The 21,789-nt window shown below is 52.7% G+C and overlaps 2 protein-coding genes across 3 annotated transcripts; both read left to right on the plus strand.

The window, feature by feature from the left end:
• Positions 1-327: 327 nt before the first annotated feature.
• On the plus strand, positions 328-883 carry LSM10 (LSM10, U7 small nuclear RNA associated). Its single transcript, XM_071767567.1, has one exon. It carries the CDS (start codon positions 328-330, stop codon positions 697-699), a length of 372 nt encoding a protein of 123 aa, XP_071623668.1. The 3' UTR covers positions 700-883.
• Positions 884-2,994: 2,111 nt separating this feature from the next.
• On the plus strand, positions 2,995-21,625 carry STK40 (serine/threonine kinase 40). Of its 2 annotated transcripts, none has more exons than XM_071767625.1 (12): positions 2,995-3,137; positions 8,260-8,372; positions 9,794-9,913; positions 10,860-10,945; positions 11,339-11,482; positions 12,366-12,593; positions 13,329-13,381; positions 15,809-15,924; positions 17,771-17,915; positions 18,016-18,135; positions 18,553-18,637; positions 19,309-21,625. In XM_071767625.1, the coding sequence occupies exons 3-12, from the start codon at positions 9,802-9,804 to the stop codon at positions 19,525-19,527; spliced, it is 1,308 nt and encodes a 435-aa protein (XP_071623726.1). In that variant the 5' UTR covers positions 2,995-3,137; positions 8,260-8,372; positions 9,794-9,801; the 3' UTR covers positions 19,528-21,625. The 2 variants fall into 2 exon arrangements, with proteins under 2 accessions (XP_071623726.1, XP_071623727.1); XM_071767626.1 differs by lacking the exon at positions 2,995-3,137 and adding an exon at positions 5,298-5,316.
• The last annotated feature ends 164 nt before the right edge of the window (positions 21,626-21,789 follow it).

The following is a 21,789-nucleotide window of genomic DNA, read 5'->3' on the forward strand; positions in this document are numbered from 1 at the left end:
GGGCGGGGTCGGGCTCCGGCACCGGGGCGGGACCGGGGCGGGACCGGGGCGGGACCGGGACGGGTGGGCGCAGTGCGCAGGCGGGGCCGCAACTTCCTGCCGGCGGCGAGCGCGGGTGCGCGGCGAGTGTGCGTGAGTGTGCGGGTGTGAGTGTGCGCGGGGAGGGGTGCTTTGCACACGCGTGCAAAGGGGGCACGTGGAGGACGCGAGTGGGCGGTGGGGGAGGTTGTTGCGGAAGGGGAAGGGGCAGCGATCCCCCCCCAGTGTGCGGGGGGCGGTACCTGAGCGTGCGGGGTGAGGCGGGGGTGTCCCTGCCGCAGCCTCGCCATGGAGGTCAGCCACTCGCTGAAGGAACGCACCATCGCGGAGAACAGCCTGGTCATCCTGCTGCAGGGCCTGCGCGGCCGCGTCACCACCGTGGACCTCCGCGACGAGAGCACGGCCACGGGGCGCGTCACCAACGTGGACGCTTTCATGAACGTGCGGCTGTCCGAGGTGAACTTCACGGACAGGCAGGGCACGGTGTCCCGGCTGGAGGAGCTCTTCGTGACCGGCAGGAACATCCGATACGTCCACATCCCCGACGAGGTGGACATCAGGGCCACCATCGAGCAGCAGCTGCAAGCCATCCACAGGGTCCGCTACTTCGGGGGCCGTGACAAGGGCAGGAGGGAGTTCCCTTGCACCAAGCACAAGTGACAAGTGACCAGCACTGCCCGCAGCTGGGCCAGGACAGAACCCCCCCCCTCTGACCCAACTGCTGAGCCGTGTCCTCACCTCACCCCAGACACCCAACCCCGGGACTGGGGGCTCTGCTGCTCCCCTGCAATGCCCAAGGGTATGGAGGGTTGGGGTTTTGTAATTAATAACCCCACTTTAAAGAGTCTCTGATCTCTTGGCTCATTTAATGTCTTGTTGGCAGCTGCTCGTGTCCCTCAGGTGGCCACACAATCCCTGCTTGGCCCAAGCCACAGCTCTCCTGCTGTTGCAGCTTTGCCTTCTGCTCACCATGTCCTGGCCCCTGCTGCTGCCTGACACAGGCAGGTCCTGGTCCTGGTCCTGGTCCTGGTCCTGGTCCTGGTCCTGGTCCTGGTCCTGGTCCTGGTCCTGGTCCTGGTCCTGGTCCTGGTCCTGGTCCTGGTCCTGGTCCATCCTGTCAGCTTCCTGCTGGGCAGCCACCATTCTGAATGTGGGCAGAGGAGCAGCTGAAGATCCATCCAGAGCGGAGCATGGAGGGGACTGAGCAGCACAATGGGATTTGCCCAGTGTCAGGGTTTGACACTGGCCTGGCAATTAAACTGAGTACCAGATGCTCTCTATTCATCTCTCTCCTCCCTGATAAGAAAGGAGAGAGAATAAGAGAGAGACTGATGGGTTGGAAACTGAACTGCACAACTTTAATGAAACAGTAATGATAAATAGGAAAAATTACTAAATATATACAAATATACAGGAAAATGGATACCACATTCCTCCCCCCTTTCCCCCAATAGCTCTCACGTCACCACCGAGGCTGCAGGGCAGCTCTGGGAAAGTCCAGGCTGGACTCCTGGAGTCGGCAGCAGTTGGGAGCTGGAGGCAGAACACACAGATATGGGCTGGGATGGATCAGGAGCACAGGCAGAGGAATGGAGGGAATCCTCCCAGGATGCTGGGTGAAGGAAGGGAGGCAGGAAAGGCAGGAAGGGCAGGCAGCTGGAAGCTGGAAGCGTGGCTTGGCCCTTGTGATGCCTCAAATTTATCCTGAGGATGACGTGTATGGGATGGAATCCTCTGTTTGGTCAATTCTGGCATCTATCTTGTCCGTTCCTCCCCAAAGGAGGCTGCAGGTGGGACCTCTTTATCCCTTCTGGAGGGTGAAAGTTTTCCTCAGAGCTGAGCAGTGTCCCTGGCTCTGCACACCAGGCTCCAGCAGTAACTCTGAACATCGAGTGTTGTCAGTCCTGGGAGCACACACTGTCTGAGAAACTTGCTAATTAATTTAATTTCAGCAAGTTAATTTCAGCAGTGCAGCTACTTACAGGAGACTTTAGCTAAAAGCAAAAGTACAAGACAGAAAATCACCTTTATCCTGGCCCGAACCAGGACACCCGGGACATGGGGAGCACTGCTGCTGTCAGCTCCTCTGCTACCCCACTCCTCTGTCCCCTCTGTCACCTCTCTGTCCCCTCCATCACCTCTCTGCCCCCTCTGTCCTCTCTGTCACCTCTCTGTCACCTCTGTCACCTCTCTGTCACCTCTGTCCCCTCTGTCACCTGTCTGTCCCCTCTGTCCCCTCTGTCACCTGTCTGTCCCCTCTGTCCCCTCTGTCACCTCTCTGTCACTTCTCTGTCACCTCTCTGTCACCTGTCTGTTCCCTCTGTCCCCTCTCTGTCACCTCCATCACCTCCAGGCTCCGGAGCAGATCCTCAGCCCATGCACTCAGGAGGTGACTTTATGCAGCTCGGTGCCTCTGCCCTGGGAGCCGCGCTGTCCCCGCCGGGTCCCTCCCGGATCCGCTGTGGTGCGTGGAGAGGAACCGCGCGTCCCTCCCGCAGCCGGGACAGCTCGGGGTGCCGCAGGCGCTGAGTGACACCGAGCCCCGGGGGTGCCGGGCGGGTCAGGGCCTTCACAGAGCCGCCGCTGCTCTCGCTTCCCGCAGGGGTGCGGCAGGATCGGTACCGGGATGCGGGCAGGTGCGGGGTCCCCGGGTTGGGGGGCGGAGCTGAGCGGGACCGCGCCCGCCTCTCCGCCAATCGGCGCGTTCGAATCTCCCGCGTGCCCCCCAACCCCTCTACCGTCCAGCGTCGGCCCGAGCGGGAGCCAATCAGCGGCGGAGTCGTCGTTTCCCAGCCAATCAGCTGTCGTTCCTGCCTCCCTCGCCTCTCCGCGCCTCAACCAATCAGACGCTGCCGCAAACCTCCCCTCCCGTCCTCCGCACTCTCCACCAATCACAGCCGGCCCTGGCTCCGCCGGCCAATCAGCGCCGCCCGTTCCCCGCAGCGGCCGCCAGGAGGCGGATGGCGGCGGCGGCGGCGGGGGGCGGTGGCGCGTGCGTCACTTCCGCTGTCAGGTGGCCGCCGCGGAGCGGAGCGGAGGCCGCGCCGGGCGTGGGGCTGCGGGAGGCGGCGGCGGCCGCGCCGGCCCCGGGGCCATGGGTGAGCGGGGCCGGGACCGACCGGGAACGTCCGGATGTGTGCGGGCGGTACGGGCGGTACGGGAGGCATTACCGGCAGCCGGGCCGGGTCGGGCGCTGTGGGAAGCGGCGTCGTTCTGCGCCGGGTCCGGTGTAGGCTTGGCCGCCTGGTCCCGGCCCGGCAACCTCGGGGCCTCCGGGGCAGCGTCCTCCCCGTGGCCTGTCCCGCCGGTGGGGCCCGCACGCTGCCGGCAGGTCGGGAGGGGCCCGGCCGAGGCCTCCGGAGATCCCGGGCCCCCGTGGTGCCCTCCGGGGCTCCCGGCCGCTCGGGGAAGCCTTGCCCGGGAGCGGCCCGGGCGGTCTCGGTGGTGCCGGGGATGTCACCGGGGCCGGGCGGGATTGTGCAGCGGGGTTTAAACGCATCCCCGAGAGGAAGCGCGGGGTGTGCGGGGGGCCCTGCCCGGGCTGGGCTGGCACCGTCCCAGCTCCTCGGGTGCCGATTTCGCTTTCAGCCTGGGCAGGAATTTCCTAATGTGGGGATTCGGGAGCTCCGCTCCCCGGAGGAGCCCCGAGTGTCTCAGCAGGGAGGGAGCAGCTGAGGCCGGACCTCTCCGGGAGGGTGAGCAAACCCCTGAGCCATCCCAGCTGCTCCAGGAACCGGCCCCGTCCTTCCCGCCGAGCTCACCGGGAGGAGATAAGGAGGCAGCCGGGGGGGGCCCTGCGCTCCCATCCTCCTTCTGTCACCTCCTTTGGCCGTGGCCTTCGGGAGCTTCCCTGCTGCCACCCGTGAGAGTGTGAAAGGTTCTGGTGCTGGTCCAGTCCCGGGGGGGTGCTGGGCACCTCAGGCCCCATCCTGGGGCTGGCACCCCATGAATTGAGGGAGATGCTGGAGGAGAGGGCAGGGTGGGGGGGTCAGCTGGGTCCCCGTGGGGCAGAAGGGACAGAGGAGGGTGCAGGGGGGGGTGGCAGGGTGGCTGCAGCCTGGGGGGGTCAGGGCAAGGTCAGGATGTGTTCCCCCAGCACCAGAGCATTTCTGCTGCATCCCTGTGTTGTTTGGCTGTGGCATCCATGCAGATGGTCTGGTCACGTAATTGCATGAGTTAAATGCACCCTCCTCTTCAGCTGCTTTCATCCTCAGGTTATTACAGAATCCTCTCCTTCTGAAACCACACAGAGGGAAGCCTCACCAGCACTTAGCTGCTCTTTGATTAAGGACAACCCCATTGATTTTGCCTCAAACTGCCCACTGTGCTTAGCCCAGAGAAGGGCTGTTAGCTGTCTGCAGAGACTCTGGGCTCCTACAGCGTGTGCTGGGAGCTCTCCAGCTGGGAGCACTTGCTAGACTGGAGGAGGCTCTGTGCCCATTCATGTGTTCTCTGTGAAAAAGTCTTTTTTTTTTGCCACTCAGGTACCCATTTGTGAACAGGCAGTGCCTGTCTGTGTGTGCTTTCATGTCACAGAGCTCAGAAGGTTAGCGTGGCAGTGCCCACAGATAACTTAAATGTGTTTCTTTCTATCTAGTTAGGGCTAGAGGAGTTGATCATTGTTAAAAACAGCAGCCACACCTCACTGTAAAGAAAGTGTCAGCACGTGTGTGAGTCATGAGATAATCTCTGTGCGCATGAGGAAAGTCCTTCTGTGGTGGATTTATGGAATATTAAGTGTACACAGTAACAGAAGCTGTGAGGAAGAAATAAAACCCTCTCAGGTGATTCGCATCTCACCTGGTGGGGGCTTTACAGGTGGTGACCATGGGGGAACCATCACCCTGCTGGGGGAGTGAGGTGATCTCAGGTGCTGTCCCTGGATTTCCAGGCTCTTTTCCTGCCCCGTTCCCTGCTGCAGGAGCCCCTGCTGTGGGGATGTTGGGCTGGAGCTGGGATTTTTTTCCTGGTGGATGTGGTCTGTGCTTCAGCATGAAGGAGTTAAGCTTGAAGTTGGTATTTATGTAACCAAAGAGGGAACTCCCAGAGATGAGTCCTTGGATATCTCATGTGTTGATGCATCAGAAGGGTTTAAAGAAAGCCCAGCTTGTTGCTTGCTTGCACTGTAATTACGTTTCTGGAATCCTGTGCTTCACAGTTTCCTCGGCTGCCTGGAGGGGGCCGGGAAGGAATTTGCTTTCCCTGATGTCTGACTTGGACGTTTTTGTCCCTGAGAAGTTGGAGTTTGGCCACAGCTGCATGTGGGACACCTGCAAGGTGTACTGGGGTGTCTCTCAGCCTCTCCAGTGCTGCTGGGCCCTGCTCACATAAACCAGGGGTTAACCTAACAGGCAGGTTGGGCTGAGGAAGGAGATTTTCTGGTGGGGGGGTTCAGGAGGAGCTGTTGCTGTCCTGTGGCTCCCTTGCTGAGTTTTGTGCTTTACCAGGTGCCTTCTGACAGCCCCTGTGCCCCGGGGTTCTTCCTTCCCTTTTGTCCAGAGGAACCCTGTGCCTGGTTTTGAACAAACTTCTGACTTAGGGAGGAAGATTGAATGAGTCTCCCTGCGTTTCCAAGAAATCTCTGAGTCAGGGCTCTGCTGTTTCTGGAGAAGGTTTCCCTTCCCGGAAGGGCTCACGCAGCGGTACATGGGTTGCAGTGGTGGCTCTGAGTCATCTGATGGGCATTTCTTTTTTTATTGTGTGTGTGTGTGTGTGTGTCTTGTTACTTCTCTTGCTGAACAGTTAAAATTCCAGAGCCTTTGCTAAAGTTGATTTTCCTGTATTGTGAATCTGCCCCTGGTGCTTTGCAGCATGAGGGGAGCTCACCCTGGGGGCTGCTCCTTGCTTGGCTTGGGATCTGCCTGGCAAATGTTCCCTCTCACCCCCCAGCCAGGATTCCTCAGCTGATCCCAACTCCGCCTCTTCTCGGGGAACCTTTTCCAATGGGAATTGGGCCTCTGTCCCTGGGAGTGCTGATGACTCGGGTCTGAGCTGTCCCCAGCTGGGTTTGCCCAGGGAAGGTGTGTGGCAACACTCTGGGATTGCTGCTCCTCACAGCAACACCAACCTGCTTGTTCCTCTGCTGGGGAGCAGAACCAAGCTCCAGCTTTTCCTCATTTAATGTAGATTTTCAGGTCAGGTCCAACATTGCTTCTCGAGAACTGGAATTTGCCATGAGCCAGGGTCAGATGTGAACTTTGATCCATCCTCACTGATAAATACTGCCCAGTGTGCCATTTAGGTGGTGAAGGGTGCAGCCTGACAGTGCTCATTTTTGCAAATGCTGAGGAGAGTGGGACAGAAACCTTTGGATGGGGTCTCCAGCTTCACCCCAAATGCTGCAGCCAGTGTTTGGCTCCTAGAAGAGCAGTGCTGCTGGGATGGGTGGCAGCTTCCCTGCTCCTTGGGGTGGGAGGTGGGGAACTGAGGAGTGCTGAGCCCCCCAGCCTGCCCACGGTGCTGCCTCTGGTGCTGCCTCTGGTGCTGCCCCTCCACCATGGGGGTGTTGGGGTGGAGGAGGTGATCTGCAGCCTGCCTGTCACCCCCACCCAGCCCCAGCTCCTTCCCACCCAGGATGGGAGCCACAGGCAGGTTTCAGGTGCCAGGAGCTGCTCCTGCCATGTCCAGGCTCCCAGGGACAGGTTGGCTTTAGCTCCCTGAGGGAGCTGATCCTCCCCAGCCATCAGCTCCAGCAGGCACTGGTGGGCTCCATCACCTCCAGCTGGCTCCCAGCTCATCCCACTGATGGCAGGGATCAGCTCCTTGTGGCAGGAGGAGGTCAGACACCTCCGGGGTTGCCCTGGAAAGTGTAAATACCAACTAACCCATCCCCCTCCTGCTGCAAGATAAAGCAACAGAAAGTGTTGTGGAGGTTGTATCAGCTGCTCCAGTGTCTTAACCAGTTTCTGTGCTGCTGAGTAATCCTGTTAACGCCCCAGAGGTGCTTTTTGGTTCCTGCTCCAGCTATTAGGACCTGCTGCTTCTTTAATCAGAGATGAAAAGCTCTGTTTCCTCCTCTCTTGCTTTCCTTTGCTGTTGTGCTGGGCACTGGAACATCATGTGGTAATTTGGGAATTGGACAATTTCCTTAAGCTACATAATTAAAAGACATTACATCCAGGTCTCCAAATTATTGTATTAATAATTCTGTTAAAACCAGAGCTAGCACAGGAGGAAGCTTCAGACACTTCACCAGTTTAGATGTTGGATATATCACATGCATTGCATTAAAGTTGTTAAATAATTAATATTTTTGCTAGACTTGGAAATTTGTCTGTGAGAGAGACCATTTTTGTTACAGATGGTAGGACAGGGAGTGGGGGTGGTTTGATTCACTTTTTACAGTCTGCTTTTAGGAGGAGGGGGTGGTGGTGAACCCAGCACATCAATATCTAATGGTCCTGTCCCTAGGATGGAGTGTTTTAAGGAATGAGTGGTTTTATTCTGGTTCCTTGCTGATTGCCCTCTCTTCAGACTGATCCTGCTGGTAAAATGATTTTATTTTTTTTCAGTCTTGAGCCCTGGGCAGTCTTGGCTGTCTGCTGGGCTGCCTGTGGGCAGAGGCTTTGCTGCAGGGGCTGGGGGATGCTCTGTGCATCTCACAGCCTCTCGTGGGAATGTCCCAGATTCACCTTCAGGCTCTTCTAAATCTCAGCCATGTGGGACCCCACTTGCTGCTTATTTGCCCTCTTCTCACCACGTGTGAGGAGGAAATCCTTGTGCAGTGATCCTCTGGGTGTTCTTCTGTGCCATTTGCTGACATTTCTCTATCCAAGTCCAGACTTGGAGCATTAACTCTTACGGCGATAAAAAACCAGCTTCCAGTCCTGAAGGTTCTGTTGTGGCACTGTTGTTAACTTGGGTGTATTTAAAGTGCTGTTGGAAAGAGGCAGGCTGGTACTGTGTGGGGGAGGTTGATGTGGAGAAGGTGTTGCTTCTGCTCTGAAGTCTGTCTCCCACCACAAAATGCCTTTGGAGATTGGTGACACTTGTGTTTGTCTGGCTGTGCAGGGCCCGTGCTCCTGTGACTCTTCGGGGGCTGAATTCCAAGAGCCCTTTTAATCTCTCACCTGATACCATGAGCTTTTGCTTTGATGCCTTTTCTAAACCAAACCAAGCACAGAAGTTGTCAAACCCCCCAGGTCCTGGCGCATCCCACGTTATCGTAATCAAGAATAATCCAGAACCACAGCATCAAGTGTATCTCATTTCACATTACAGAGTCCTCGACCTTTCGACCATCCAGCCTTCTCCAAGGTGATGACTCCTGTCTCCTGAGACGTTGGAAAACCTAGTTTGGAAGAAGAGTAAAGATACAGTTGATGCTGAACTATGTGAGTCCTCAGATTATTTTGTTTACGATAACGCCATTGGCACCAGCGAGCCCAGTGATCCCAGTGAGCCCTCTCCTGCTCGATTGCACAAGGGGCATTATCTCAGAGTTTCTGTGCAGTGGGGTTTCTCCAGTGGAAGTCTTACTCATACATTTCCAGCAGGGATAGTGATGATGATGATGATGATGTTGCAAGGAGGGGAGGATTTTAGAATCCAGCGTTAGGTCAGGAATGAGCAGAACAAGGATCAGGACTTGGTTCTGTTCATCTGTCAGAGCTGGAAGTCAGCAGTGCAGGGATGCAAAGGCTGCTGTAAGGCTTCTCACCTTATCTCTCCTGCTATCTCTGATCTTGGTGACAGGTACTGTTGGATGAATTAATGCAATGAGATCACTCTTGTGTCCACAGAAAGGGCGGGACTGCCAGGGGGTAAACTTCATTTAGAGAGTGGTGATTTATCAGTCTCTGACCTGGTGAAACACTGGGACTTTCTGAAAACAAATAAGAACAACCAAAAAAGGTTTTCCCAGTCTGCTGTCATAACCTCTGGGGGAAGGCTGCTGGGGCTCAGTTTTGACTTGCTCAGACTAAGAAAATGGATTGGGCTTAATTACTCCTCTCTCCCACCCCTCTCAAAAAAGTCAAAACCTCTGAAATGCCAGAGCACGATAGCCTGGATAGTTGTGAAAGTCTCTGAAACTCTTTTCCAAGAGGTGAAGACGAGGAGGAGGTGTCCTGGGAACAAACCAGCAGCTTGATGGAGCTGTCTGTGTTTGCAGGTGGAGCTGGCCTGGCAGCAGTGCCAGAGGGGCTTTTCCTGCTCTGCTGAAACCAGACTTTCCTTTGGGGAAGTAGTGTTTTAATCACAGAGGTTGAGTTTATTTGGTTCTGCAATGCCACCTCAGATTCTCTTTCGTTTTTATGGTCAGTTTTGTGCATTTTTGGCTGTTTGAGGAACAGAATTGAGCCTTTGGAGTTACTTGGTCAGTGGTGCTGGGTGTGAAGTCCCCAGTGAAGGAAGCCCCAGAAGTTCATAGACTGAACCAAGAGGTAGATGCTCGTACAGGGAGATAATTTTGGCATTTCCTTACAGAATTTTTTGGAATAGGTTAATTTGAAAACTTGTTTTTGCTGTAAAACAAGCTTTAATTATTTTGACTTGTTCCCACTGTGTCTCTCAAACAACTGTTGTAGGAAATGTTGCTTTGAATAATGAGGCTGATTTATGCCTTCAAAAATGCACTGAGCCTCCAACCCACAAGTGGTCTATCAGTAATGAGCCAGAGCTTTTTTTGCAGAAACACAAGTAGGCAGAGACATGAGTGCGTCAGGAGGTGAAAGCCTTCCAGTGCAAAATAAGGGAAGAGCATAAGAAATGAACTCAGTTGCTCATCAGATGTGATTTTTCTTTCTCTTTCAAGAGCCAAGGATGAAGCGACGAGCATCAGACAGAGGAGCTGGGGAAACATCCACTAAGGCAAAAGCTCTTTGTGCAGGGATTTCTGGAAATAATGCCAAGCGAGCGGGCCCTTTTATTCTGGGTAAGCAGGGAGAGTTTTCTTTTTTCAGTTTTCAAGGTAGCTGCTGATTGCAAAACCAAAATAAAAGGTGCTATAAAAGGAGGCAAAGCAGGTGTGTAATTTAGTGTCTTGCCTCAGAGTGTAATTCATTTGCTGTAGCAGAGCAGGAGCCTTTTGCAGCCAGCCAAGCTGAGGAGGTCTTGCCTAACCCAGCAAGGCAGGCATGGCTTTTGAGAAAACTGTGTGCCCTTGATTTTAAGCTTTTTTTCTTATAACTCTATTCTTAAACTTTGTTAAAGAACAAACTCTTTCAGGGGAGAAGTTCAACCCTGCTTGCCTGAAATTCACTGTGAAATCAGCACGTGGTTACTTAGCAGTGCAGTGTGTGCCTGAGCAGGACCACTCTGCTACCTTCTGGGGGATGCTAGAACAGTTGTTAGTTCTGAACTAGTTACCTAAACTGTCAAAACCACAATGGACTTCACAGTGGAAGCCAGTGGATACTCAGTTGGAAGCTGATTGATTTAGGCTACATGTTAACTGGAAATTTGGGCTGCTCTGCATACCTGAGCCATCCCTGCCGAGGTGGCAGTTGGGTTCAGAGGTGTGGTAATAGCAGTTGCCATGGGTGTTGCTGGTAAATGTAAAAGCTGTGTGGTTCAGGCATGCAGAAATTTGAATTTCTGAAATCAGCTGTGCCATGTGTGGGCTTTTGTTAAACGTTTCTCCAGTGAACAAATGAAATACTGTCCAAAAAGGCATCAGAGTTCAGTATCTTTTTTTTTGTTTTCTTTAGGTTGTAATTTGTGGAAACACATTTAGTCTCCTGGAAAAAAAAAAAAAAAAAAAAAAAAAGGAACTTAGTTTAAACTAATGTAAACTGCATGACACTTGCACACTGATGTAACCCTGAATTAGTCATTGCTGCTTAGAGGAAAACAAGTCTGTTTTTGCTTTGTGCTGTTAGGTCCACGTTTAGGTAACTCCCCTGTGCCAAGTATTGTTCAGTGTTTGGCAAGAAAGGATGGGACAGATGACTTTTATCAGCTAAAGGTAAGCAAACTTCAGGGCTTCCAGGGCTTCAGAAGTCTTCAGCTGTCAGGATATGGAGGTGCTTGTGGTTGTGGAGGTGCTTGTGGAGCTTCCCCTCAGCAGCACTGCTTCCAGGCACAGATCTGGTGTTGAGATTAGCCCCAAGGCAAGGCATCTCCTTTGCCTGAAGTGGAGGTGGCTCCAGTGGGGACAAATCACTTGGGATATGAGCAAAAAGCTGCCTGAGCTGCTCTTTGGTCTTCATCAAGCACGTGCTGTGCTCTGCTAGGGCAAGTGTGCAAACACTGGCACAGTTACATCAGCTGTGAAACATGTGTGAATGCCTAAAATGTACAGTTTGGGGGCCCTCGGGTTTTTCTGGGAGCTGTAAAGATCTTTTCCCTTTTCCTGAAGATTCTCACCTTAGAAGAAAGGGGTGATAAAGGAATAGAAACCCAGGAGGAGCGCCAGGGCAAGATGCTGCTGCACACAGAGTATTCTCTCCTTTCCCTGCTCCACAACCAGGAAGGAGTGGTTCATCACCATGGGCTCTTCCAGGTACTGCTGGTCACCATCCAGGTTGGAGTGCCAGTAATTGCCATTGGCTTGAGCTGCTTTTGTTTGATGTCCCATTGCTCTGTGTGTGCAGGATTCCCAGCACACTGCTGAGGTTAACCACTGCTGGGGCTTTTGGGAGTTATGTGGGGCTTGGGATTTGGGAAACGGGAGAACATGCAAAATGGGACAGGTACTCAGTAGTGTCCTCTTCAAGTGGGAAAAGAGCTGCTCCACTGGCTAAATAATCTGTGCCCACAGAGCACCCTCTAGAACTGAACTCGTGCTTTCCTCTCTGTCCTGTTTTGTGATGACTTGTAAGAGGGGACAAACTGCCAAGAAATGATTTCAGCAAGTTCAGCCAGTCAGTGTGCTGGTTGGTGTCTCTGTGAGTGGGCTGTGTTGCTGTTAACACCATCAGAGCTCTTCACAGATGTGATGGGTGAGAGAATTTGCTTGGTTTGGGTGTTGGTGTCTCCTTGCTTGCTGGTTAAATTTTGTGAACAGACTTTTGACTTGAGGCTGTGCTCTACCTTAAATAAACCAAATGTCCAACTGTGTCCTGTGTCCTGCTACAGAAGAACTGCTTCTTGTGTCATAAGATTTCTGCTCTTCTCATTAATAATGTGTTGGACCCCTCCTAATTCTGTGCCACAGTGGAGTTTTTCTAGGCTGTGTCTGTGAACAGCACAGGCTCCCTCTGGCCTCTTTAAGCAGAGATCATGTATTGTCTTTCTGAAATCCCAGCTTGGGGCAAAGATCAAGCACAGTGCTTGCATTTGGTTATTTTGGGATCACCAGGGAGTTATTTATTCTCTGGTGCTCTGCATGGAAGTCCATGTGCCCAGGTACCTTCCCTTGAACTCCTTGGTTTGCCTCCCTGTAGGACCGAGCTTGTGAAATCATAGAAGATCTGGAAGCCAACAGAATGGTCAGAAAAATGAAGAAGCGTATTTGTCTGGTGTTGGACTGCCTCTGTGCTCATGATTTCAGTGACAAAACAGCAGATCTGATCAATCTGCAGCATTATGTCATTAAGGAGAAGAGACTCAGTGAGCGGGAGACAGTTGTGATATTTTATGATGTGGTACGAGTGGTAGAAGCATTACATAAGGTAAGATCTTTGTTATCCCTTCAGTGCTGGGAGGCTTGGCTTTCCCATCTGTGTGTAATAGGTGCTTTAAACCTTAGGTGGTGACAAGGTGACAGAGGATGGGTGCTTCAGCTATTTCCCTGTAACAGTGTCCTGTGCCCCGAGCCATAAAAGAGCATTCCCTGCCTCTCCCCTCCAGTTTCTTGATGATAACAAAGTGTTTGTTGACTGTGGAGCAGGGCCAGCTGGACTGGCTGCAGATCAGGTGAAGGGCAGTGTCAGGAACCTCAGAAAGGGGAGGTGGAAGAGGGGAGCAGAGGGTAATCAAATGCAGGAAACACTTCAGGCTGTTTCCTGTTGAAGCAAAATAAATCACGATGTAAGAATTGATTTCTGAGATCAGAACCTCAGGCTACAAGTTTGAGATCAATGAGCTAGAAATTATTTTAACAAAAATAGACTCTGCCAATGTTTGACTGCTTACCCTGTGACAGGGGGCACTCATCCTTCCTTGGCAGGGCAGGGAAACATGGATCCTTAGAGGGAATCTTTATCATGTTGGTCTGACCAGAATGGCAAAAGAAGTGCCCAAAGCACCCGGGGTGCAGCCTGACTTTGAAACCTTGATCAAGGTTATTTCTGAGAATGAAGTTGACAGAATTTCAAAAGATACTTAGTGCTTTTGTCCAAGGATCAGTTTTATATTACTATAACAAATATGCTTTTGCTCACGTTACATAATTACGTATTTTACAGAAAAATATTGTGCACAGAGACTTGAAACTAGGAAACATGGTGCTAAACAAAAGGTAAGTGTGCTGGAAAGCTGCTGTTCTGGCAGTTGTCTCATGTTTCTTCCCCGTGCAGATTTCTATTAAAAACACAATCAAAGGCAGCACTTGAGAGTGCTCTCATGTGAGAAGGGAGGGGGAAGTGGAACCAGGCTGAGCAAAAATGCAAATCTAGTTCAAAGTTACAGGAGTTCATCTCCAAAACTGAACTGAGCCCAGCCCTGATAGTTCACTCTTCCACCAAGCTTCGTGACCCCTTGTCTGCACTTTTTTTTTTTGGGTTCTAACTTCTGAAAACTGAATTCTATAGCAATTCAGAAACCTGCTAGAGAAATACTGCATTTAGTGATTCAGTTCACATTCACTTTCCAATGTGCTAAAGGAATTCCCAGCACTGCAGTCTGTACTATAATCACAGCAGTGTTAAATCTTTGACTGTTGCACTGCTGTGTTTTCACTAGCAGTAAAATATTTACTTATCTAAACAAAAGTTCTTCTGTCTAGTCTGTGTTTGTGCTTGAAATAGCTTCCTTGTTCCCATGAGCTGGTTTGATGGAAGCCTCTGTTCACAAGGCCCTGATGTCCCCTGTGCCATGGGGGCTGTGCAGGAAGGGGGGGTGGGAGCAGAGTCAGCAGCAGCCCTGGGGCCCGAGCACCACTCGAGCCAAGAGCAGCTGGAGCAGCGTGTGCTGTGCTTGGTGGCTCCTTGGAGCTGCTTTGTTGTCTTGGGTTATGCAGTGATTTTGTTGGCAAGCTAATTCTAGTCCAGATACTCTGCTCTTGTCCTGCAGTGTTACATTACTGGCTAAATATTTTGTACTGACTTTAAGAATGAGTGGAATTCGTTCTTTTCACATTGTCTGGTTTTCTGTGGAATGAATAAGAAACTGGAAGGCTTTAGGTCTGCAGGCTTCCAGAGTCTGTACAGTGCACACTTGCAGTCACAGCTTGCTTTTTTCTCCTCCCTAACACTGTTTGAAAGCAAATGGATTTTACCTGCTGAGGCTGAATGCCTTGGTTCCCCACACACAGCAGCTGGTGCATTTCAGGGCCACCTGTAAATTGGTTTAAATCATTTCTATAGAGCTGCTTTAAGATAAATCTGTTCTGTTTGCTTCTTTGACTCTCCTCACAATGAGGGGGCAGACAAATATTGTTGCCTTAAAGGATCCACCCTGAGCTTCCCTTCTGTTTTGGGCAAAGTGTGCAGTGGAGCATCCCCCTGCTCCTGCTGCACACAGGGGCCCTGCTCACAGGAAGGGGGAGGCATTGGAAGCTTTGTGAACACCTCCTGCCAAAGTCATTCTTTGCATTACATGCTGTGTTTTTGCTTTCTACTAGCAGAGACCATCAGCTTGAGTGAGGAAAAGCTGTAGCCTCTAGAGCAGTGAGTCATCTGAAAGGGTGGGTGAGGTGTAAGAATAGATCACCATGGAGAGGAGCAGTCACTTGGGCTGATCAGAAATGTTTGTTCTGTTCCAGCCGTGCTCACAGAGGAGCCAGGTCCTATCCCTGCAGGGTTCTGGTCTGGCCTGTGACACTCTGGGCTAAGGAAGGACCCTCATACCTTGTCCCCTGCAAGATGTGGATGTTAAAGCCTCTCAGGTTTTCCAGTTAAGCAGTGCAGTAGTTGGGTGATTACAGATTAGATCAAATTTCAGTGACTAAATAAAACCAAGCAACCCTGAACGTCTGAGTGTCCTTTAGAACATTCAGTCTTTTAAATCCTTAACAAATCCTGCAGATTGTTATTCAGCCAGGGAGGTCTCTTGACAGTTGAAGCTAACACTTGTTAAACACAAGCCTGTCTTTCTTAATAATCAACTCTCCATTGCCAACCCACACTTGGTTTTATTTCACTTGTCTCTTAGACTTGCTGGAAATATTTGCTGGGTATTGTGACTGACTGAATTCATTCTCTCAGGCTATACTTGGGTAATACTTCTCAAGAATATAGAAATGTTCTAGACAGTGTTTCTCTACTCAGTCCTTTAAGCTGTACATTAAAATTCAAATTATCTGAGTGACATGGAGGATTTCATGTGATAGTAGTTTTGCACTGAGCTCATTTTCCCTGGAAAAAATCCTCAATTGGAGCTGGCAGTAGTGTAGGGAAGTAAGAGCTATCTCGCTGGAGAAGCTGCCAGAACTGCAGGTACCTGCCTTTTCTGTAGGAGGTTTTTTTGGATGTTGATTAAACTTTCTCTGTTCCACTTGTAAAGAACAGAGCTTGTAAAGAACTTGTAAAGAAAGTCCTGCAGCTCAGGGAAAACTGAAAACACAAAAGTGGTTGTACAGAACCTGTATCCCCTCTGCTGGCCACACAGAAGCAAGAGGTGCAGGGGGGCAGGCACGGGGCTGTCCTGCTGGAGGGTGGGGACACTGTGCCATCAGGCTCATGCACTGTGGTCCTGTGGTTCACTGATGCCTTCTCATCCTTCCCAGGACTCACCGAATAACCATAACAAACTTCTGTCTGGGGAAGCACCTGGTGAGTGAGGATGACCTGCTGAAGGACCAGCGGGGGAGCCCAGCCTACATCAGCCCCGACGTGCTCAGCGGTAGGAACCCCCCCAGCACCAGCTCACAGCCCCCCAGCTGGCACCCACTTCTTTTATCTGTGCCTCCTGATAACAGATGAGAGGCATGGGTGTTACCTGCCCTCTGTCACAGCCTTGTCAGTAGGGTCCAACTCTTGAGACTTTGTTTTTCCAAGTGAGAAAGTACAGAGGGAAAGAGCAAGAGTAACTTTTCTTAAGGCTGGTCTGAACTTCAAAGTGGATTAAAAATTCCCTGTCTGTTCCTCAGTAAATCCAACTGCAGGCAAGATGTTCCGTTTCCCAGGTCTGAATCTTGTTCCTGAGGCTTTGCTTCAGCTGTGGGTGAATCCCTGGGTCTAAGAGGCCATTGGTCCAAATTCCACCATGATGTCAATTTACAGGCAGCAGCGCTTCCGACGTGATCTGCCAGGCAGGTTGGAGGCTGCTTCCCTCCTGGGCAGGACTGAGCCAGGAAGGAGCAGAGGCAGGCAGGGAGGTGGGACGTGTGTTTTTTGCAGGCCTTTCCTGTTCTGCAGGATATCCTGAGGCCTCTGGAACCAGATGGATGATATGAGCCAAGTGCTCGGCAGGAGCTCTGAGCAGTTGCAGCCCAAGTGGCTGCTGTCTGGGAGAGGTTGTCTAGAGCTGCTCATCTAGGTGCTGCTCTGTCCTGGACTTCAGCCCTGTCACCCCCCTGCCAGCAGGGCTGCCAGCCCCTGCATTTCCTCTGATGTCTGGGTTGAGTGGACACACACAGCAAGCTGTCTGCTGACCTCCCTGACAGCTGAGCCTGCTCAGGACCCCGCGAGGGGCTTCATAAATACCAACTCTGCGTCTCACGACCTGGCCTGACCCTCGGGTGTAATCACCCTGCACTCGAGCATCCCTGTGGAGAGCACTTCCCTGCAGCCTGTGCTTCTGAAAAGGCTGTTCCAAAGTGGCTCAGTCTGCAGCTCCCCCCAGGCATCCAGGGAAAAGTTACTTGAGGACGTTGCAGGCTTCACCGCCCCCCCGGCCCCTGAGCCCCTCCGTCTGTGCTGCCACAGGAAGCTGAAACGCCTGAAGAATTAATCATTGTTTTAGGTCTCCAGGAGAAGCTGTCTTCTGCTAGGAGATGCCTTGTGTTTTATGGCTGCTGAAATGTCACCGCAGGAAAAGCTGGAGGAGGGAGGGAGAGGTGCCTTTTTTTGAGCATATAAAGCAAAGAATAATTAGTCCAAATAACAAATGCTGCAGCCGTGACTCACTGTGTGAGTCAGAGGAAGTCATTCCCTCAGTCCTGTGCTGTGGTACAAGTGCTGGAATTGAGTTTCTTGACCCTTGTGCACTCTGCTGTTTGCTGATTTACTGTGTGACTGAGGGGGCTCTGCAGCCCCAATCCCCCCAGTGGGTCCTGGGGTGTGCTGGGGACACCTGGCTGGTGAGGCTGGTGCTGATCATGGCCACTCTGCACCTGAGAAGCACTCTTCTCAGACTTCCTTCCCTGCCTCCCTGTGCTCGATGGGCCTGATGTTCCCTTCTCCTTTGTCCTGGATTTGCAGCATCCTTGGAGCCCTTGAGATTCAGGGATTCTGCTGGGACAGCAAAGGGGAAGGAGGGGGGACTTCCAGCAGTGCTCAGGGTTTCTGGTCCGTGGATGTCAGATCACATCAAGGCTGTTGGGCAGGGAAGGACATCCGTGTGGAGTTGAACAATTTGCTTTTTGTCAGATGTGCTTTTGGAGGTTCTTGGTGTCTCACCATAGGAAGCCTTGAGTGTTTTGGTGAACGCTGAGGAAAAAAGGGTCCCGTGCAGAGGTTATCTCGGTGCCTTTGAGGTCAGCTGTGTTGTAAAGCCTTTTGCTTTTGTGTCTCCTTGCTCCCTGCAGGACGGCCCTACCGTGGCAAACCCAGTGACATGTGGGCTCTGGGTGTGGTGCTCTTCACCATGCTCTATGGGCAGTTCCCCTTCTACGACAGCATACCTCAGGAGCTCTTCCGAAAAATCAAGGCTGCCGAGTACACCATCCCCGAGTGAGTACAGGGCTGGGCAGGGCCATGGTGGCTCCTCCAGTCCCTGATGGCTGCTCCCAGCAGCTGTCCTGCACAGGGCTCACCTCCTTCTCTCTGCCAGGGATGGACGGGTCTCAGAGAACACTGTGTGCTTGATCAGAAAACTGTTGGTCCTGGACCCGCAGCAGCGCCTGACAGCTTCTGAAGTGCTGGATTCTCTCAGCTCCATCATCGCATCCTGGTAGGTGTGAGGAGAGAAGGGAACGTGGTGTCTTTGGGCACGGGCTGTGCTATCCCAGCTCTGACCAGCAGGAGACCAGAGGAGGGCTCCTAGGAACCGTAAAAAAGGTCTTTAAATCCCATCGTGTCTCAGCCGTCGGTGTCTGCTGATGGGTAGAGCCGGGGTGGCCTGTATGATGCTGATTGTTGTGCCCAAGGTTGGTTGTAAAGCCAGAACACTGCACAACAGGCCCGGGGGGCAGCAGGGCCTTTGCTGCTGGGCCCCCCTCGTGCTCCTCAGATCTGATTTTTTTTTATTTTTTTTTTAAAGGAGGTCTACTGGTCAGGGGTCTCTTACATGCACAAACAGATGCAGCCAAATGCAGACACTGCCTGCAGGGCTGTGCTCCCTGTCCCTGACACTCTGCTCTCCCCCCAGGCAGTCCATGTCCTCACTGAGTGGCCCTTTGCAAGTGGTGCCAGACATCGACGACCAAGTGGCAAATCCTGAAAACCCCCAGGAGGTGGGTGTTCCCACTGCCCTTCTCACCCAACCCCTCTCCTGGGTCTGCCTGTGATGGAACGAGAGGGCAGCCCCAAAACTGGGGAGGGTGATGAGATCCTGGCTGTGCCTGTCACAGTCCTGTGCAGTGGGAGGGAGGATGGTGCTGCTGGGCTGGGGGTCCATCCAGCTGGCCTGGGGGGAGCTGGCAGCCCCCTCCTCCTGAGCAGTGCTCCCACCCTCACACAGCTGGGGGAGCAGGGACGAGGCTCAGGCTCCCGGGTGAGTTCTGCCATGGCAGCAAGCATCCTGTTTTCTTGCCAGTTTATTATTGTGTTGGAAGTGGCAGCCAGTGACCTCACTGCCTGGGGACAGCCTTGTAGAAGCCTTTGCCTGTGAGCCCTGTCCAGTGCTGCTGTCACAGATGCCTCTGCTGGGCTGGGAGGGTGTGAGGATGGGGGTCAGGCAGCTGCAGCCTTGGAATATCTGGCAGGGTTGGGCTGAGCTGCGTCAGGGCAGAGCTGCTGAGGTTTCCATCCCCCTGGATGTTCTGGGGGCACTGGTGGCTCAGGGACTGTCCTGCAGCAGGTCCAGTCCCTGTGTCAGGGCTCTGGTTATCCCGAGGCAGCGCGGGGCCATCAGAGGGGTGTTGTGGGCCTGTTGCTGTGTCTCTGATGGGTGGTTCTCCTCCAGGTGAAGGTGACAGAGGAGTGCTCACAGTACGAGTTCGAGAACTACATGAGGCAGCAGCTGCTCTTGGCTGAGGAGAAGAACACCTTGCATGAGGCCAAGAGCTTCCTACAGAAGAGGCAGTTTGGGAACATCCCCCCCGTGCGACGCTTGGGCCACGATGCTCAGCCCATGAACCCTTTGGATGCAGCTATCCTGGCCCAGAGGTACCTTCGGAAGTAGCTTCCCACCCACGGAGAGCACAAGCACCACCCTGCAGTCTGCCTTTCACATCGCCTACTACAGCTCAACAGCAATACTGGTGTCCCATGATGGAGAATAATGTAGCAATTCTTCTGAGCTCTGTTCAGGGACACACACTCACACTCGCTCTGGAGGGAGAAGACTTTTTGACAAAGATAGTTTTGGAAGCAGCAACCTCTTGGCATCTTCTGGAATCTGGTTTTTTTTTTTTTTTTTTTTTGTTGGGTTGTTTTTTTTTTAAATTGAAGCCTAGATGACTAATCTGCTTTTAATCATGACTGTAATCTACCTCTCTTGTCTTTTTAACCATGCTGTTCTCTGGATCGAGCAAAGCCTGTGGGAAAGGAGAAGACTACCCAGGGTGAAGCTGGTTTGCTGGCACAAGAGTGGCAGCTGTGCAGCACGGAGTCGGCTGCCCGCGTTCGCTCCACACGGTTTGAATAAGCTTGGATTTATGGGGGGCAGGGGGTTTGGCAAGGAAGAATTCCTGGAAACCTCCCACTTCATCTGCATCAAATCTTTTTCTGTCCTTAACGTGCCACCTGGTTTGGCTCTTGTCTGACCCTGGGTGGCCGTGCTGGGGCTGCAGTGTCCCGAGGAGCCGGGGGTGTGAGCAGAGCCCGGCCCCTCCGCAGGGATCGGTCCCAGGATTGCTCCCTGCAGGTGATCCGTGGATCCTGTCTGTAATTCAGAGGTTTTGCAGGACTTGGGCCCAGCGTGGCCTCTGACCTCTTTCCCACCTTTCACTGATTCTTTTAGTTTCATAAGGATATATGATTTAATCTTATTTTTCAGTAGCTTATCTAAGGTGCAGTTAAAGTTGCATTAATTCTGACTTAGCGTTTTTCACACTTCAGTTGTGGTACAGATATAATATATGAGTTATAATGTGAAAAAGCTTCCCAAAATAATCTGCCTAGAATTAGGAAGGGGCTGGCTGAAGTCTCTACTGTATTTGTTCCCCAGTTTATCTTGCCATTCCAGCCTCACCACGCAGACCCGGGGCGCTGAGGCAGGGGAAGGACGTCCTGATTTGTCACAGAGTGCCACTGGAGGAGCCGTGTCCTGTGCTGAGAACAGGAACGATTGTTTCTGAGCCTCATTTCCTGAACTGGATGCCTGTCTTGCCAGATGAACTGTTCTCACACAGAGATCCAGGGCTCCCTCTGCCTCCTGCCCCTGCTCCATCACCCTCCCCTGCCAACCTCGGGCTGGGCACAGGGAGCTGTGTGAGCAGGGATGGGAAAAGCTGCCGTGGGCTCAGCTCAGAGCTGCCCAGGTGAGCAGGGCAGGGGGTGTGCAGTGGAGCTGTGTGTAGTGTGTTGCCTTCTCTTGCCTGGGCTGGGGATGGGGACTGTGTCTGGCCTGGGCCAACCTCCAGGTGTCTTTGTGGGGACATAGGGATTGACCTGAAACTTCTTGGCAGCGTTGGGCATTATCTCATGCCTGGGAACTCGCCAAAGCCGTGTGGCAGCAGCGAGCAGGCAGGGAATTGTGAACACTAACACAGCCCAGAGCAGTCACACCCACCCCAGCCAGCTGAGCCAGTAGCCTGAAGTCTTTGCCTTATTTATTGTTACGATGGTTGGTCTGTCCTGACACCTCTGGCGTGTGCCCATCACCCCCTGTGCCACCAGCACCAGAGCAGGGACCCCCCTTCCCCCCCCCCCTCAGTCCTGAGCATCCCTGGGGCCCTGACCCCCCAGCTCCTGAGGCCCTGCTCTCTCTATCTGGATTTTTTTCACCTCTTTATTTTATTTTTCCCCAAAGTTAAAGCAATATTGTGGGGACTCTGCAAGGCTGTATCTTACCCTGTATTCCTGTGCCCTGGTCATCACCAGTAAATCACACTTGTATTAAAGCAAACTGGAAGAGGGGGTGGTGCAGGGAGGGCTGGAGCAGTGGGGGGTGTGGGCGGAGGGGCAGCACTGTGGGAAGGAGCCTGTTGTAAGGAGAAAAAAAAAAAAAAAGAAAAAAAAAAAAAAAAAAAAGAGGAAAAAAAATTTGTATAAAGACATTATTTTTGTACTACATCAAAACTACTCCTGCATGTCGGCAATAAAACTTCATACCCAGAGCTCAGTGCTCAGCGACCCTGCAGGGAGAGGGATGGGGACTGGGGGGGGAGTGGGAGTGGGATGGAGGACTTGGGGGGGGCTGCTGGGCTGGGGAGGTGGGTGACAGGGTGCAGGGGGAGGGCAGCCCAGAGTTGCCATGAATGTCCCCATGGAGCTGTGGTGC

Source organism: Heliangelus exortis, chromosome 24 (genome assembly GCF_036169615.1).
Source record: "Heliangelus exortis chromosome 24, bHelExo1.hap1, whole genome shotgun sequence".
Lineage (NCBI taxonomy): Eukaryota > Metazoa > Chordata > Aves > Apodiformes > Trochilidae > Heliangelus > Heliangelus exortis.